At 40.3% G+C, this 17,630-nt stretch overlaps 1 protein-coding gene across 1 annotated transcript in view; it reads left to right on the top strand.

Moving 5' to 3' along the window:
* TMX4 (thioredoxin related transmembrane protein 4) overlaps positions 1-17,630 on the top strand; it is a 110,532-nt gene that overhangs the window by 85,847 nt on the left and 7,055 nt on the right. The window contains exons 6-7 of the mRNA XM_030196315.1: positions 6,284-6,385; positions 12,380-12,443. Coding sequence (XP_030052175.1) covers positions 6,284-6,385; positions 12,380-12,443 — 166 coding nt within the window. The remainder of the gene's footprint in view (positions 1-6,283; positions 6,386-12,379; positions 12,444-17,630) is intronic.

The following is a 17,630-nucleotide window of genomic DNA, read 5'->3' as shown; positions in this document are numbered from 1 at the left end:
ATTATGTTTGCTTATTCTTGTTTGCATTACAAATTTGTAATCTTGCTCAAATGTATAACTTTCAAATTTTTCTTATCAATATTGTAAGCCACATTGAATTAAATAATTATATTTGGATAATGTGGGATATAAGTATGAAATGAATACATTTTTTCGGGATGTTAGGACAATAGATTTATTGCCACTGTTTTTTTTTTTCTAGAACAACTGATTGCAATACTTTTTTTTTTTTAATCCAGTTTCTTTGATAACGTCTCCCCTTCTCAGTTTCTTTCTTACAGAATTAACAGACTTTAAAAATTGGCTGCTTCTTGGCAGTCCCCTTGGGTCCCTTCTTTGATAAAGTGATTAAATAAGTTGTGGTATATTTGTGAAATGGAGAGACTGAGGGCTATTAGTGGTAACACTTTGTCTAAGTGGGAGGAGGTTTGGGAACCGTTTACTTCAAAATGTTCATTTTAATTTCTGTTTGCAGAAGCTTAAGGGGTAATGTGATGGGGTGATTTTTTTTGGTGGGGGGCAGGGTTGAGTTTCTGTTTTCTAAAAATTATACTACATTATGGAAGTTTCTAGGTTGTGTTTGGATAACTGCTGTTGCGACTTGTTCCCTTTTGGGACCTCTAGTGCTGTTTATTTTCAGTTATGTGACTTGTTGTATTTGATCTATTTTGGGTTTCAGTGTTGTCTCTGTTTAATAAAGACTTTTTTAAATTTCAAAAATTGTGTGTGAAATTGAAAGCAAGTAGTTATCCTTAAATATAGTAAAATCTTATTTACAGGCATTATGGGTTAGATTCAATATATGGCGCCAAAACAAAATTGGCACTGAAAAAAGTGCTATTCTATAAGCAGTGCTTAGTTAGGTGTGGTATATAGAATAGCACATGCCCGGGAACCATGCCTAAGTTTAGGCGTGGCCATTTATACCACCATGTTTTTAGTAACGCCTCCTTTCCGCCCATCTCCACGTCCTGTTTAAAATCGCATGAAAATTTGTTATGCACATAAAGTTCAATTACCTTTTTGTTAAAAAGCAAATTATTGGCACTAATTAGCTTGTTCAATTAAATTGCACATGCACCCAAATTTGCATGTGCAATTTATGGTGACTTTTATGGAATTAGGGGAAATATAACAGTCACAAAAGTCTATTGAGCCACAAGCAGAGTCATGATTCAGTAGTGTGTGTATGTGGAATGAAACGCTCATCTTCATGTAAAAATATAGCAACTATTTTGCTTACATTTTTTCAAGTAAATTTACAGCTAGGCCCCGTGCATACCTTGTCTAGGGTATACATATATAAATCTTGTAAATGCCTTTTTTTCATTTAATTTTATTTATATGCCAGTTACTAGTTGCAGAGTGGTATATAGCAATCAGTTACACAATAACAATTAAAGCAGTTAAAAATATATAATATAATAACTTAGTGCCCTGTTTATTAAGCCGCACTGTAGGCATGGTAACTTTTAGCGCGCACTAAAAATTAATGCACACTAATTCTAGAGACAGCCATATATTCTTATGGGTGTCTCTAGAATTGGTGTGCACTAAAAAGTTAGCGCGCCTACAGCTCAGCTTAGTAAACAGGGCTCTAATAATAAAACCAGTACTTCTCCTGTTAAAAGCACTTTGAAAAAGCCAGGTCTTTAAGGACTTCCTGAAACTTCATCAGATCTGATTCTTGTCTTATACCAGTTGTCAATGAGCTCCACAGCAAAAAGCTATGAATGAGAAAGCTCAGTTTTAGTGCTCGACAGACAAATTGAAATATAGATGGCACACACAATAAACCTTCCTGTGCATAGGAGCCAACATTTCTAAATGATTGGGGTTACTCAGTTGTTCTACATTCCCATGTCTATAACGAGGAAAATAAAGTATGGCAGGGTCATGGACAGAAGTGGCCAGACCATATTTAGATATAAAGCACAACAGGTAATGCACACACTGGAAGTACTTGTGGCTAAAAAGAGCTAGGGAAGCACTGAATGTCCCACCAGTCTCTCTTCTTCCCCAACCCCAGCTGATCCCTACCAATTAACTCCACCTCATGTTTCATTTCCTTTCTCCTCTAACTCCCCACCCACAGCCCATCTGTTCCACAGTCATATCCCTTCCAGTCTAGCCTGGCCCATCCATATCACCCACACTCAGGTCAGATTGTTTTATTTTTGTGAGAAAGAAAAATGATTTTCCTTTCTATTTCTCTTAATTTGAGACTTGATTGTAGGTCCTCTCCATTATAGAACTTTTTCATACCATGGTATTATGCACTGCTAAAACTTCCTCTGCTCCCCTATGTTCCTTAACTAAAATAACTTGGTTATCATGGTGACCATAGGGTTGGAGAATGGCAAATACCAGCTACTTCCCACCCTTGACCCAGGCAAGCTACCACAGAAATCTTTACTTTTGTGTCTATAGTTTTTCTTACATTCTGTCTCTGCTTATTCTTGGTCTTCTCTTACACTTACTCTGTTGTGTTCTTTGTCTTTTATGAATTCTTTTCCAGTCTTCTCTCCTTTCATTTCTCTTCATTTCATGTGTTTGACTTTCCATAGTCGACTCTCTCTCTCTCCCCCCCCCTCTCAATTCCTTCTAGTCACTCCACATACCACTTCTCTTCCTTGTCACCTTCATGTCTCTCTTCCGTCCATCATTACCTCTTTCCTCTGTCCCTCTTTTTCCAATTCCACAAAGATTCACTCCATCTTTTTTCTCTGCATCATGTCCTCTCTGCCTGCTCTTCCAAATCGTGTCTCCTTCCCCCCCCCCCCATCACAGCCCATTCTCTCCCCCTGAATCCCTATCACTCTTGCACCTGTTTCTTCTTCACGCACGCAGCCACATTCCCAGTTTCTGCCCCCACCACTCAGCCTCTCTTCCCTTTAGAGCTACATTCTGCCACTTCCAGCTCCTTCCAGCAATGTTCTCTTTCCCAACAAGTAACCTCTTTCAATTCCCTTTACCCCTTCCTAGCCCCCTCCTTCTCTCCATAGTTCCACTACTAGTACCTGTCCCAATCACCCAATCCTTCTCCCCCTTACAGCTCCTTTCTGTTTCTTCTAGCCTTTTACAGCAGCATTCTCACTCCCCTAAGAACCAACTTTTCAAAATGATTGAAGGTGCTCAACTCGATACAAATTACCAAGTCTATATAAAGGGCATTAAAGCATGGTGGGCTGAGAACACACAACTAGCCAGGAAGTATATAAATGAGGAGCACAGCAGTTGTTCACATACAGGGAAAACGTATAAGTGTTGCACTGTAAGTCTCACCAGTTTCTCTCTTCCCCCCTCCCCCCCCCCCCCCCACAATCCCAACTCATTGCCACAGTTTACCATCCTACTCGCAGCCCATCTGCACCACACTTATTTTATGACTTCCAGTCCACCCTGGCCCATATTCTCCCCCTCCTAGCCAGTCCTCAATAGTCCCTCTTCCCTACCTAACCTATGCACGCAATACACTTTCCTTTCTCTCATGTCTTCTTCCTCCTCTCATCTTCTTATTCAGTTTTCCCCCTCACTTCTTTCTCTGAATGCAGTTTGACTTGTTTTGAGGTAGGATGCTTAACACCCCCCCCCCCCCCCATCATACCTACTTCATTCACCCATTCTATACTTCTCTGCTCTATACTTCCTCCTGACCTGCCTTGCCCAGGCCCTATGAATTCCTCCCTGCATTTAGGTTCCCCTCTCACTCCACCTTGGTCAGTGAGGCTCGCCTATCCCTCATACATCCTAAGCAGATTCATCTCACATTTCAGATGTGCTATCCCCTCCCTTCCTGGCAAGGGTCATATTCCTACTCGCTCTTCCCAGAGCACCAGACACCATTCATATATGGAACTTAGACTGAAATATAATAGCAGTTTCACACCCAGAAAGGCACTATGAGCTGCTTCATCACCTGCATGCACAAACCTTAAAAGCTCAGCAGTCAGTTACTCCACAGCTCCTAGGGCCACATTTCGCATGTGTTGCTTCCTGCTGTCAGACTGAAAACCCCCAAAGATCACATACTGATTAGGAATTTGGTGAACCCAAAGGCATACATCCCTATCAACCCTCTATGTGCTAATCCATGTGCCAAAGCTCCAGCAGTCACAGAGGAAGTGTTGGCTTAGGGAGCTGAGATAGCACTGACTCTAGTGCCTTCTGCAAAAATTAAAATTGGTACCTCATTTGTTGGTAACTAGGGCTGTACCAAACATTCATATTTGATTTGGCCCCGAATAGTGCCTCAAATACATTATTCGTATTCAGCCAAATAGTGTTCTAAATTTGAATACGAATGATCCGAGGGTCCACTGTGCTAAATCCTATTGAAATAAACACTTATGATTTTATGTTGCTTCTTTTATTTGTTATGTTAAAGCTCAGTGCACATTATTCATGTTTGGCTGAATAATATTTTTCATTATTCATATTTGCCAATTAGTAAATTGCTATTCGATACAGCTCTAGTGGCAACACCTTTGGCATGATACCCTCTCCTTTATTAGTGGTGATTCCTGTAGAACATCCTTCTTTCTCTCTCCTTTTAACAAACATCCTCTTCTTTCTCTTCCATTATCCCCCCCCCCCACCACTACCCCTCTTTCCCTGACCCACATGATATGGGGGTGGCACACCACTATAGCAGTACCCCCACCCCTCATTCTTGGTGCCTGCACAGCCGCGCAGATCACACCCCCCAAAAAATAGCCTGTGGCAGAACTGTGCTGGGAGTGAGAGTGGAAAGTCAGGGCTTAGTAGCTGAGCCAAGAGGCAAAACCAAATCGAGAAACACGTATAGTTGGAAAGCAGTGAACCCCCTGACCCTCTTCCAAACTCCAACCGTCTCTCCTGTAACCTCTTCCTGCTACTGCCATGCTATTTCTTTGGGATGATACAGCATAATGAGCCCACTTGGTACAACAACCACTGTCTCCCATAAGATATAACAAGGGATTGACTCTTTTATTTTTGTGAAAAAAGGGAGATACTAATCAGGTGGCTGTGTGCACACCAGAGTTTTAAGACCTGTGGATAGTTGGTTACTGTTTGATGCCAATGCTTGAACCAAATGTGAAACAATCGAGGAACTCACTGGATTTTTAAAAATATATACATTTTTTTCCTGTCATCTTTATTTTCTGCATAATGTTAGTCTGGTTCTTGTTTCATTTCACTTAAATGCTGTTTTACGTTAATGTAAGTACTTGACCTGAGTGTTGTCATGAAGGAAGTGCATCCAGCACATGGTTCTGTGAGTTCCTGCTCATTTTGGTGCTGATTGTCTATTACTGTATCTATTACTATAGGATGCTCAGTGCACGGATAACTGCTGTTGTGATAAATGACCATCACTACTGTGTGTTACTTGTTAGCATGTATTTGGTTTTGTTAGCACTTCTTAAATAGGGGTTTCCAAACCTGTCATGCATGAGATGATTTCCTTACTAAGGATGCAATGTATGCAGATCGATTTCATAACTATTCATTGTTGATATCCTGAAAACCTGACTGGCTGGGGTTCCCCCAGGACAGATTTGGGACTCACGGCCTTAAATGTAGGAACCTGTGTACTAAAGTGTGCTAAAAGCAGTTAATAAGTGAATTAGAGTGTTCGGTTGGTGTATGACTATGGTAACTGTTAGCATGCTGGCATAACATTGCACACTTTGGGGCTGGTACAGGGATATTTATAGGCATAGTATGAACTGTGCATTGTGGTTAGCACACAATACTCACGCACACATATCGCTTTTGCAATTAACACGGGTGCATCAGTAAGTGCATCCATGCTAACTGTAAATAAACTTAAGCCACAAAGAACTTTTCTCTGGGGTAACTGCAGGTCATATACCCTGACACCATACAGCCTTTGCAATTTAAACATGCATTAATGTATGAATTAACACATATTAAGTTTTATTTTGTTAAATGTATAAAATGAATGGGAAAAAATGTCTGAAAATCAGGAAAAAGCCTTAAATGACTTGAAAACAAACCATTTTTCCCCCATACAGATAGCTAATGAACAGGATCCTATGTACTCTTGGGACAGGTACATAGGTTCTCTGAGAGGAAGGGATAGTAGATGGCATGAATGGGCAGACTGGATAGGCCATATGGTCTTTATCTGCCTTCTTTTTTTCTATGTTTCTATGAGCAGTACATTTTTGGAATGATAGAGTGCCGTCTAACTGACCTGACTTTATGATGCTCTGTAAGATTTGCAATATTTATGTATTTTTTATTTTTTTTCCTCCTCCACTCCTCTTTACAGCAAATTCACAGCTATTTGACAGACACCCTTGGAATTCCTGCTTGGGGTTCCTATGTAATCTTCACATTAGCCACCTTGCTGATTGGTCTTTTCCTGGGCTTGGTAAGAAAGCATATAACACTTTCTTTTTACTTCACACATATTGTAATAAGTTGTATCACATTTAGGAATGAATTGTGTTTCTTTGGTTTATAACTGCATTCCTGAACATATTTATAGTGCTTCGTGGATACAAGAGTATAGAATGCAACAATACTGTTCGTCAACAAAATGGATTGTGTTAGATCCTTGGAATCTATGAAACTGAATTATAAAATTCAATGCCAGTTATATAAATAAAGTCTCTATAGGTGATGACTGCTATAGTGCAGTATCTTAAAATAGGTTAGTTCAGTGCCAAAGAAAATTGAACACTCTAGAAATCTGAAAAAGTGATAATATTTGCAGAAAATATGAAAGAAAATGGAGGGGGCAAAAGCTAGTTTCTCCTGCAATTGACTTTCTGAGATGACTGCTCAGGAAAATGTGCTAGCTCGCTGTTAGATATTTGGTGGCTTTCATTGGTGGTTGCTTGATGTTGTAACAGGATAACGTAGAGCCATTGTTTAATTTTAACCAGCTAGAAAGCTCACTTAATCCCACCCAAGTTTAAAAATGTATGTTTTAATGCTGTGTTGACAATCCAATTATCAAATTGCAGTGAAACTCACAAATATATCATAAACACAATAAATAATAATAGATAAATGGAAGGTATCATACACCTATAAACCAGTGTGGAAAAAACTGGTTATAGGTGCTCATTTTCAAAGCACATAGACTTACGTAGGTTGTTTTATGTAAGTTTGTAATTTTGTAAATCTATGTGCTTTGAAAAAGAGTCTTGTATATTGTACTACTTAGGCAGTATAATCATTTACCTTTCATATAACCAAAAAACCTTAAAATCTTTAAAGTGCTCTAATAAAAAAAAAAATGAAGACACCAGCCTCTAGTGGGTCAACAAGTGATGCATAGGGTGAAATTCAAAAGTAGCATTAATGTACAGAACTACTGTCCCAACAGTTGTGTTTCAGCAGAACTTTCTGTTGCAAAGGATGTCCTCAAGTTTTTCCAAATATAAACACTGCTCAATTACTCGTATAAGGCACATCCACCATGGTTGAACCATCTTGGCCGAAGTGACTCGAGCAGCTGAGACCTCCACAACCTGGAAGGCAGCTGTCATGGTTAAAATCCTTTATCTGCCTGATGCAGAAGTGGGCATGGAATTGGCGTGACATAAGTGGGTGAAAGTGTGGCTGGCTCTGACAGCTAGCATGTGACTTGGTACTGTTCGCTAGCTGTCACCACTGTATATAGCACAGCTGAACTTAGCATCATCTCAAGAGGAGGTACTAGCAGTCTGGTGGCATAAGGTAGCACACTTTTAGGGTAGATGCTGTGGCACTGTCCTCCCCTTTCCACACCCTCCTCTACCCGCCTAGACACACATGCTAACCCCCTGACAGCAACCAATCTTTATCCTGTGCCCATGATCAAAACATACTGACCCCCCCCCCCCCCCCCCCCCCGCCTCCAGCAGTGATTGCCCTTCCCTGCTGCCCAGGTAGATACTGGAATCCAAAATGGTAAGAATACCACCAGGGGCATTGACACCATTTTGGATGCTGCCACCTACGTGAGTGATGGCGAAGGGGGATCACTGTCGCCAGAGACCATTAGCCATTGACGCAGACCCCCAAAGTAAATCCCAGGGGGAATGGAGGGGTGGGGGAAGGTAGACCGGGAAGCAGGGTTTTGTGACAAGGGGTTGGCTTTTCCAGGAGGGGTAGGGTTTGTGTGTCAGGGGGCCTGGGATGTTGTGGGGGGGAGCCTTGATGTGCAGGCGATTCTGTATGTTTGGGGAGGGGGGAGGGAATGCAGGTTAGGCATTGGGTGCTGTCAGGGGGGTTAGCATGTGGAGGATCAGGTGAGGGATGTGGAAGGAGGAGAGTGCCGTCACACCAGAACTGTTTGTTTGTTTATTTACAGCTGATCCTGCACCACATTACATGCAGGAGCAGGTACAGCAGCTGCATGTAATGCAGTGCCATGCGATGTGGTAATCCTCTGCCATCTATAGTAAATACAGGGTAGATGCTGAACACACCCCCTGCATTTACTGCAAAGGATTTGCAGTTACGGTTGCCGCATGTTAATTTTTGCATTAACATATGTAGTAACTGCAAAATCTACTGTACTTTAATAAAAAGGCCCCTTATTTACTTATTTTTTTATGGAATGATACTTTTACCTGTATTTTATATATAATATTCAAGGCTTTTTTTGAGGGGGTACTTGGGGGTACTGAGTACCGGCACCTTTTTCATTGTCTGCTAAATTTGACCCATGGTCCCCAAGTTTTTATGAAAGAGCTCAGGCTCTACACAACAATTCTACCTTGTCATAGATTCTGTGACTGGTTGCAGGGAGCCTGGCTATTGTGGGGTGGGTCACTCAATGATCACCCCACCCCTGAAGGGTGGCCTGACATTTGAGTACCGGCACCTTTTCTTGCTAGGAAAAAAGCCCTGGTAATATTACTACTATGTATTTCTGTAGTGCTACTAGACATACACAGCGCTGTACACTAAGAGCTAGCTTTTATATATGGTGCCGAAAGAGCGCTATTCTATAAGCCACACTGAAAGTTAGGCACTATTTATAGAATAGCATTTATGCACAGGAATCGCACCTAACTTTAGGCGCGGCCATTTGCACAAACTGAAATGTGCAAATGTACGTGCCTACATCTCATTACTGCCTTGAGCAGGATTCCCAAAGCAATAGTCGGTTTGGGCAGTCAGTGTTGCAAAATCTGTTTGGGGTCTAGAATCCAACTCCACCCTCCTAGGCCGTTTTGTTCTGTTCCAGGCTGCACTGTCAGCTAGTTTGTATATAGTTTCAGGTTGATCTATGTTTCGTACTCACCGTTGCGAGGCCCAGTTGACCACTGTTTGTTGTTTTGGGTGAGCCTGGATGCTAGGGATTCTCCACATGTGAGAATAATATAACCTGCTTGTCCTCAGAGAAAGCGAAGATACATACCGTAGTAGGTATTCTCCAAGGACAGCAGGCTTATTATTCTCACAATCCTGCCCACCTCCCCTTGGAGTTGTTTCTTTCTACTTTTTCTTATGCTGCTCAATTAAACTGAGGAGCGCGACGGGCGGGAAGGCACTCTGTGCATTTGCAGTGAGCGCGGCATGCATGGCATAAGGCTGTGGCAAACCTTTTGCTATATATTATGCCGGTTCCCATATCGATGCGGATCGTCGACCCACTTTTGAGAATAATAAGCCTGAATACCTGCTACAGGTAAGTATCTTTGCTTTATGCAAGGAAAGTAAACCAAAACAAAACAAGAGAAACAGGAAGCCTATATCGTTCTCCCAACAAGTGACTGGAAAAAATATGGGCAAAAGAGGCTTTGTTCAAGAAATACAGAAGAATGCAACGTGAGGATCACAGAAAAGATTATCTGCTTAAACTCAAAAAAGTGAAGAAGGAAATATGTCTAGCGAAATCGCGGGTGGAAGAAAAATAGCTAAAGATGTAAAGAGAGGTGACAAAACCTTTTTTTTTTTTTTTTTAGATATTTTGGGGAAAGGAGAAAAAATAGAAATGGGATTTGCAAGACTGAAAGACACTGAGAATAGCAATGTGGAGAGCGATGAGGATAAAGCAAATGTACTAAACAAATACTTCACTCTGATGTTTACGGAAGAAAATCCTGGAGAAGGACCGGTCGGCTGCCAAGGATATATCTGTGAATGGAGTGAATATAGCACTATTCATGGAAGAAAGCGTTTATAAATGACTTGAAAATCTGAAAGTGGATAATGCTATGGGGCCAGATGGGATATATCCCAGGATACTGAGGGAGCTTAGAGAAGTCCTAGCAGGACCTCTTAAGGATTTATTTAATAGATCTTTAGAGACAAGAGAGGTTCCATGGGATTGGAGACGAGCTGATGTGGCCCCTCTTCACAAAAGCGGAAAAATGGATGAAGTGGGAAATTACAGGCTGGTAAACCTCACATCGGTGGTAGGAAAAATAATGGAATCGCTGCTGAAGGAAAGGATAGTTGACTTTCTAGAAGCCAATGGCTGACAGGATCTGAGGCAACATGACTTTTACCAAAGGAAAGTTCTGCCAAATGAATCTGATTGACTTCTTCGACAGGATGAAGGAGTGCGATAGATGTGATCTACTTGGATTTCAGCAAAGCCTTTGATACGGTCCCTCAGAAGACTCATGAATAAGCAGAGAGGGCTGAACTTAGGACCCAAAGTGGTGAACTGGATTGAAAAAACTGGTCCCCTGGTCTTTGTACTTTTTGAAAGAGTGAAAAATCAATTCTCTTTTACCCATTCTGCACCACTCAGAATGGCCCTCCAATCATATCCCCCCTCACCTGTCTCTTTTCCAAGCTGAAGAGGCCTAACCTCTTTAGCTTTTCCTCATATGGGAGGAGTTCCATCCTCTTTATCATTTTGGTTGCTTTTCTTTGAATATTTTCTAATTCCACTTTATCTTTTTTTTTTTTTTTCTTTTCTTTTTGAGATACAGCAACCAGATTTGAATGCAATACTCAAGGTGAGGTCGCACCATGGATCGATACAGAGGCATTATAATATTGTTGGTCTTATTTAACATCCTGTTTGCTAGGAATTATTAGGATTATTAAGATTTCAGTGTATTCTCTACAATAATACCTAGATCTTTTTCTTGAGTGCTGATGCCTAAGGTGGACCCTAGGATCAGGTAACTATGATTTAGATTATTCTTCCCAATGTGCATTACTTTGCATTTGTTTACATAAAATTTTGTCTGCTATTTGGATGGCCAGTCTTCCAGTTTTCAGAGGTTTTCCTGCAATCTTTTATAGTCTGCATGTGTTTTGACAACTTTAAATAGTTTTTTGTCATCTGCAAATTTAATCGTCTCACTCGTCGTCCCGATTTCCAGATCATTTGTAAATACGTTAAATAGCACTGGTCCCAGTACAGATCCCTGCAGCACTCTAATTTTCACTTTTCTCCATTGAGAAAAATGGACATTTAACCCTATCCTCTGTTTTCTGTCCAATAACCAGTTCCTAGTCCACAGAAGCATATTGCCATGTCTCCCATGACTTTAATTTTCTCAGGAGTTTCTCATGGGGAACATTGTCAAAAACTTTCTGAATATCTAGATACACTCACCTTTTATCCACATGTTTATTCATGTCGTCAAAGAAATTAAACAAATTTATGGGGCAAAACTTTCCTTGGCTGAACCAATGCTGACCTGTCCCATTAAACCATGTTCGTCTACGTGTTCCATAATTTTTATTCTTTGTAATAGTTTCCAGTATTATGCCCTGAACTGAAGTCAGTCTTACTGGTCTGTAATTTCCCAGATCACCCTTGAAACCCTTTTTAAATATCGGTGTTGCATTGGCCACCCTCCAATCTTTAGGTACTACAGACGATTTTAACAACAGATCACTATCAGCAGATCAGCAATTTCATGTTTTGAGTTCTTTCAGTATATTGGGGTGTATACCATCCGGTCCAGGTGATTCATTACTGTTTTTAACTTGTTGACTTGGCTCAGTGTGTCGTCCAGGTTCACTGAGATTTCTTTCAGTTCCTCCGCATTGTGTTCCTTGAAATCCATATCCGATACAGGTAGATCTCTTACATCTTCTTCTGTAAAGTCTGAAGCAAAGAATTCATTCAATCTCTTCACTATGGCCTTGTCCTATGGCGTTGTGACACTGGCAGAAAGTAATTTGTGCAGGAAACATAAAACTTTTCTCCAAACTTTATGAAGATATGCTAAATGTTCTTGTATTTGATAGCAAAGGTAAAATTTGGGAGGTGGTCATAATCTTGGTCATGATCTTGAAGAGATGACACAATGACAAGCCCTGCAGTACACTGAATTTGTTTTCTTACGTCTTTAATTTTTTTCTTTAGCACCTAGACTGAGTTAAAGCACTATGTATATTTGGGAAGAATGCTGTGTGGAAAGATTTCACTAAAATCTATTCTCCTTTCATTCAGATATTGGTGTTACTTGCAGACTGCATTAGTCCAGCCAAACCAACATACAGAGAGGTAACGCCAGGTAAGCATTGGACACATGCTGGACTGATTTATGTCAATTAACGCAACATGCAGCAACAAAGGAGTTGTGTGATCTTCCAAAAAGCCAAGGAGACGTGGTATGGAAAAATCTCTTTAATATTTACAATTAAAGATATTTTTCCACACTATGTCTCCTTGACGTTTTGGAAGAGTCCTATTGATCACACTACTCCTTTTTTGCTGCGCCTTTCCTCTCTAAGCGGATCCAGTTTCTCTACCTTGGTGGTTGCCTTTTGTCTTGCTCTCAATTAACGCAACATGAACACTTTCAAATGAATTCTGCAGAAGTGCTTCCTTAACAGTACATAATGGTAATATTTAGAAGGAAACCAAGTTACAGTGCATCTTGGTTGATCTTGAGATTATTACAGGTGTGCTTAGGGAGGTTTGGAGTTCTCTGGTGGACTAGCAAGTGATCAGAGCAGCACTAGATAAGGAGCAAAGCTCTAAGGCAGTGATTTTTCAACTATTGTGCCACAGGAGTTTAGGGGAGAGTCATGTATTAGTAGGGCCATTGAGGGAATATGAGGGAGGGCATAACCCAGGGCCAGCCTTAGACTGGGATGACAAGGGTCCCCATGGCCCAGGCTTAATTGTGCTGGAATCATTCTGGCTCTGAAAGTGTTCTCTCCCACCTTGAGAAGATAGGATCACAAGGCAGGGACAGTGTTTGAAGGATGCAGCAACGGATGAGCCTTGGTCGGGGAAACTAGTTGGAGAAAGAGGATGTCTTTTAATGTTTTAAGAAGAAGAAGAACAATATGGAGACACACGAGGAAAAGGGAGACAGTCAAAGCATAGAACTATTTTGATTAACAACGGGAGGAAAACTGTTTTTTGCCAGTCTAAAGAATATTAGTGGTGAAAGAAAGTAAGCTTGACTTGCACTGCTAGCAAAAATGAGTAAACCTCCCCCCCCCCCCCCCGGAGATTAGCAGAAAAACCACCCCTGTTGCCGAGAGAAAATAGTATTGCCATCCACAGGAAACGGCAGCATGGGTTGCGAGTAGCAATACCACCATCAATGATAGGCAGTAGGGTGATGGAGCAAGAGTGCCAGGTTACTAATTCTTAGCACCTGCTAACTGTTATCACTGCTGCTGAAAAGAAGCAGGAGACACAGCACTCTCAGTGTAGAGGTACTGCAGGAAGTATCTTGCAGTCGAGGAGAACAGATGGGTGGAGAAGAGGTGTAAGGGAAAAGAGTGAAGGGATGCTGAACTGGGGGAGGAGAGAAGGGAATACATTTTAAGTGAGGTAGAGTATGAAGAAGAGCATAAGGGATTTATGAGGGTGTTGGGGAGAGGTATGCACTGTTCAGACTAGAAATGCATGTACCATATAACATAGACCTTGGATGATGATCATCATCCTCCTCCTCCTCTTCCAAAGATTCTAAAGGAAATATGTTTGCCTATCCATGAGAATGTGTCTAAAATGCCTTTTACAGTGAGGGCTGTTTATGAAGCCATTTACCCTAGTCTTAAGTAGGAAGGCTGAAAACTCTTTCCTGTAATCCTCCTGGTATGTGTTTTGGGGAATATGATGGTCCTTTGCCCAAGTGATGAATTGATGTATAAGTTAGCTTTCTTGAAGGGAAACGGGTGAATGCAGTTTTCTAAATCTCAGTAGGCCGCCTGCTTCCTTGCAGTGTCTTTCTTTAGAGAACCTTTTGTGATGAGGTCCTTATACAAATGGTGTAGAAATGCAGGAGCATAAAGCACTTCTGATTTCAAGTGAAAGTGAATGTTATTCAGTGTTATCTAAACAGCATTTCCTGACTTGACACTTCTTGTATTTGCATATTCAAAATAAAGCTACAATCAAAAGGGGCTTCAGGTTTAAAGTGATTAACACAGCATTAGTGAAGGCAATAAAGAACAGATGAGGAGGAGTATTTTAAAGCATGCGCTGCTGCTGACTGTTCTTCATAGATTTGAAAACTAATATTTCTTTGGACTAATTTGCATCAAAATTCATTCTGACATGATTCATTGTAGAAGCATTTTGTTAATGTTATATTAAAATAAACCTTTCACCACTTTTTCGTTCTGTTATTGTCAGAAATAAATCCACTGATGAAATGTCAATCTTTCTGCAGGGAATTTTGACAAACTGTGGGGCCTGTGTGCCAACCATTTTTTTTTTTTTTTCATTTTTGTGGGTGGTTTGATAATGTGTCACCTAACTTCTATGGCAATGTTTGCAGGTTACCACCAGTATTCAAAGGGAAAATATGCATATACTTTTCCCTTTTGAAGATTATCCCACAGATCGTACATGCACACATGTACATCTCTTTAGATCATCCAGATTTCCTAGCTTTTTTTAAATGTGTATATGCATATATTTAATAACATATACATGTAGACACTAATACTTCACCAACCCCACCTCTGTAGGTGCATACTTTAACCTGTAACCAGACTAGACAATTTTAAAATAAGCCTTTTTTGCTTATATAGCAGATGTTTATGTGCAGATGTCTGTTAAAATTACTCCATTTGGAGATCATTTTATATGCATCTTGAGCGTATAGAGCAGCATTTTTATATTCTAAGGGGCCCTTATCCTAAGCTGCGATAAAAGGGAGCCTGCTCAGGTAGCATGTGGCACTGCCCGATTACCGCCGGGTAAGCACAGACACTACAAAAATAGAAAATATTTTTGTATCACTGGAAATGGCACGCGCTGGGGGTGGGAACTACCGGCGGGCTCCTGCGGTATCCTAGCAGTAGCTCTTGTTCGGCATGTGGTAAGCACACAGTGGACTTACCACCGCATAATAAAAAGGCCCCTAAAATAGATAGTTGTAAAATTGTCCAAGCATATTTATGCATATAAGTAGTTTCTTAGAAAACTGTCGCTACTTGTATGTGGTAAGAGTGGTTTGTCAAAGTCTACACATGCTTGCACATTCTTCATATATTTTACTGTTTGAAAAATAGAATTCAAAATGCATTAAAGTTGGAGGGAATCTAAACATCATCAGACACTCTCTTCTGTATGAGTGAAAGAGGAAAGCTTTCAATTTTTTCCTAAAGGAAAGATAGTTCAACTCACACCGGACATCCATTGGTAAACTATTCCAAAAAATCAGAGCTGCTATGGGAGAAGCTTGCATCTACCAAACAACCTTCCTAACCTCAATTAATGAGACACTTGGCAGGCATCCATGACTTGAATGTAAGTGCCTAGTTGTCAAGTACCAACATTTTTCACTTCCTTAAGTAGGTCAGTTTCTAAATGCATAGCATAAATTTCAAAATTATCAGCTTAAACTTATAGGGAGCTAGTTAAAGTGCCTCAATGCTAGTCACGCCCTTTCCCTTCTGCAAATTAAAAATGTCAATCTCTCTCATTAGCCATAGTTTTATCAGCCTGTGTTTCACTCCCCCAACTGCAGAAGAACTCGCTTGGTACTTCACCAATAAGAGTCATTTGGTAGCAGCAAAATTATCCATCAATTCACCACCTTTCACATAATCAAAAACGGTTTCTTTGCTGCTATAGGATTTGATTTACTGATTTTTAATATACCATTCTGTACTGACATGTCTGAGCAGTTTACAACAAAAAAAGGTGAACATGCAACATATATCATATAAATCATACTAAAACTATAAAATTAAAAAAAAAAACCACACATATCATACAAGAGGTTAATAATATTGTGACTACATCATCAAGCAATTATCCAAAATATTGCTGAAGGGTCTTCATGAGTTTCCGATAGTTATGATATGATAAGCAGTCAGAAAAGCATTGCAACCATGAGTTCCATAAGGATGGTCCTTGATCTTCAACTGTACTGGATACAGTATGGCATATCAGTGCTCCTGTTTATGAAGTACTTTCTCTTACTTCCAGAAAGTCTTGTCAGCTGAGAAATCCTAAATATTTCGACTCCTTGAAAGGATAATTCTCTAGTCAACCTTGATGCTTGCTGGAGCTTGAACCATACCCTATGTGCCTGGTCAATTTTAATGGCACTGTTTTCAGTAAGCAGGTTTAAGAACATAGCAAGCCATTTAGAAAATAACTTTGATCTTTGACTTCCATTTTCTGTGGGTGTCAAACAATTTTAGGGTCCTGTAGGAATATATGGGTGTTTCTAGCCTTAGCACGTGCTAAAAACGCTAGCGAGCCTACAGCGCGGCTTAGTAAACAGGGCCATTAATGTACATCATATATGATTTTTGAGGTCACCCAGCATGTTTTGCATCAGTCACCGATTATATTCAAGTTTTCCAGTGTCTTCAGCTGTTAATCTGAGTAAGTCCTCAATATCACTTACCTTGCATTCCACATCTATCCAGGTAGTGTTTTCATGCATGTTAGATACCAGTTATGCCACCTTCTCTATGACCACTCTGAGCTTAAGAGTTCAGGGGGCAGTTTCTCCAAGTGAGTTATTTTTGTGCATTCTCAAACAATAAGCCTATTATCTGAAACTCATCATACTCAGCTGAAGAAATATAATATTTAGTTCCTGGCAGCAAAACTTAGATCTGGGTTGAGGGAAGATGATAATTTAAGTTCAGTATTTTTATTGAAAAACTCAAATACATACAATCCCCAGTCCACAGGATGCCATTCTCAAATAATTGAGTTTCAAGCACAATTAACATTAATAAGTTGACAAAAAGCATCCAATGTTGCCCACACCTTTTAAACTATTGAATGTTACATCTCTTAACAGCAACCACTTCATATTTATGAAACAAGACACCATTCTACCAGACATTCATTGACAAAGCTGGTGAACAAGACCAGCTGTATTCTAACATCAGAATTATTGCAAGTAGTAATTGACTCTGAACCAGGCCACGCTAGACCCAAACACCACGTCACATATTTTAATACTTGTGGCACGCCCTGCAATGTCAGAGAACAAGGCACTACTTTCTTAACCTGCTCTGTAAAGCAGACTGTACAAAAGAAACAGCAGCAGCAAGCGCTCTCTCTATCTGCAACCACTTAAGAAGCTCCTCAACCAGCAGATCTGTAAACCAAACTGCAACAGCAGCAGTCAAATAAGCAAAATGATAGTTTAAAATCAGGAAAGTTGCCCCTAGCCGTAAGCAACTTAAGCTTCCTCAAAGCAATTCTGGGTGTTTTATTATGCCACAAAAAATGCAAAATCTCTTTATTTTATAAAAGGAGT

The sequence above is a fragment of the Microcaecilia unicolor genome, chromosome 3 (genome assembly GCF_901765095.1).
Source record: "Microcaecilia unicolor chromosome 3, aMicUni1.1, whole genome shotgun sequence".
NCBI lineage: Eukaryota > Metazoa > Chordata > Amphibia > Gymnophiona > Siphonopidae > Microcaecilia > Microcaecilia unicolor.
Note: the sequence above shows the minus strand (reverse complement) of the source record. Positions and strands in the feature narration are given on the sequence as shown.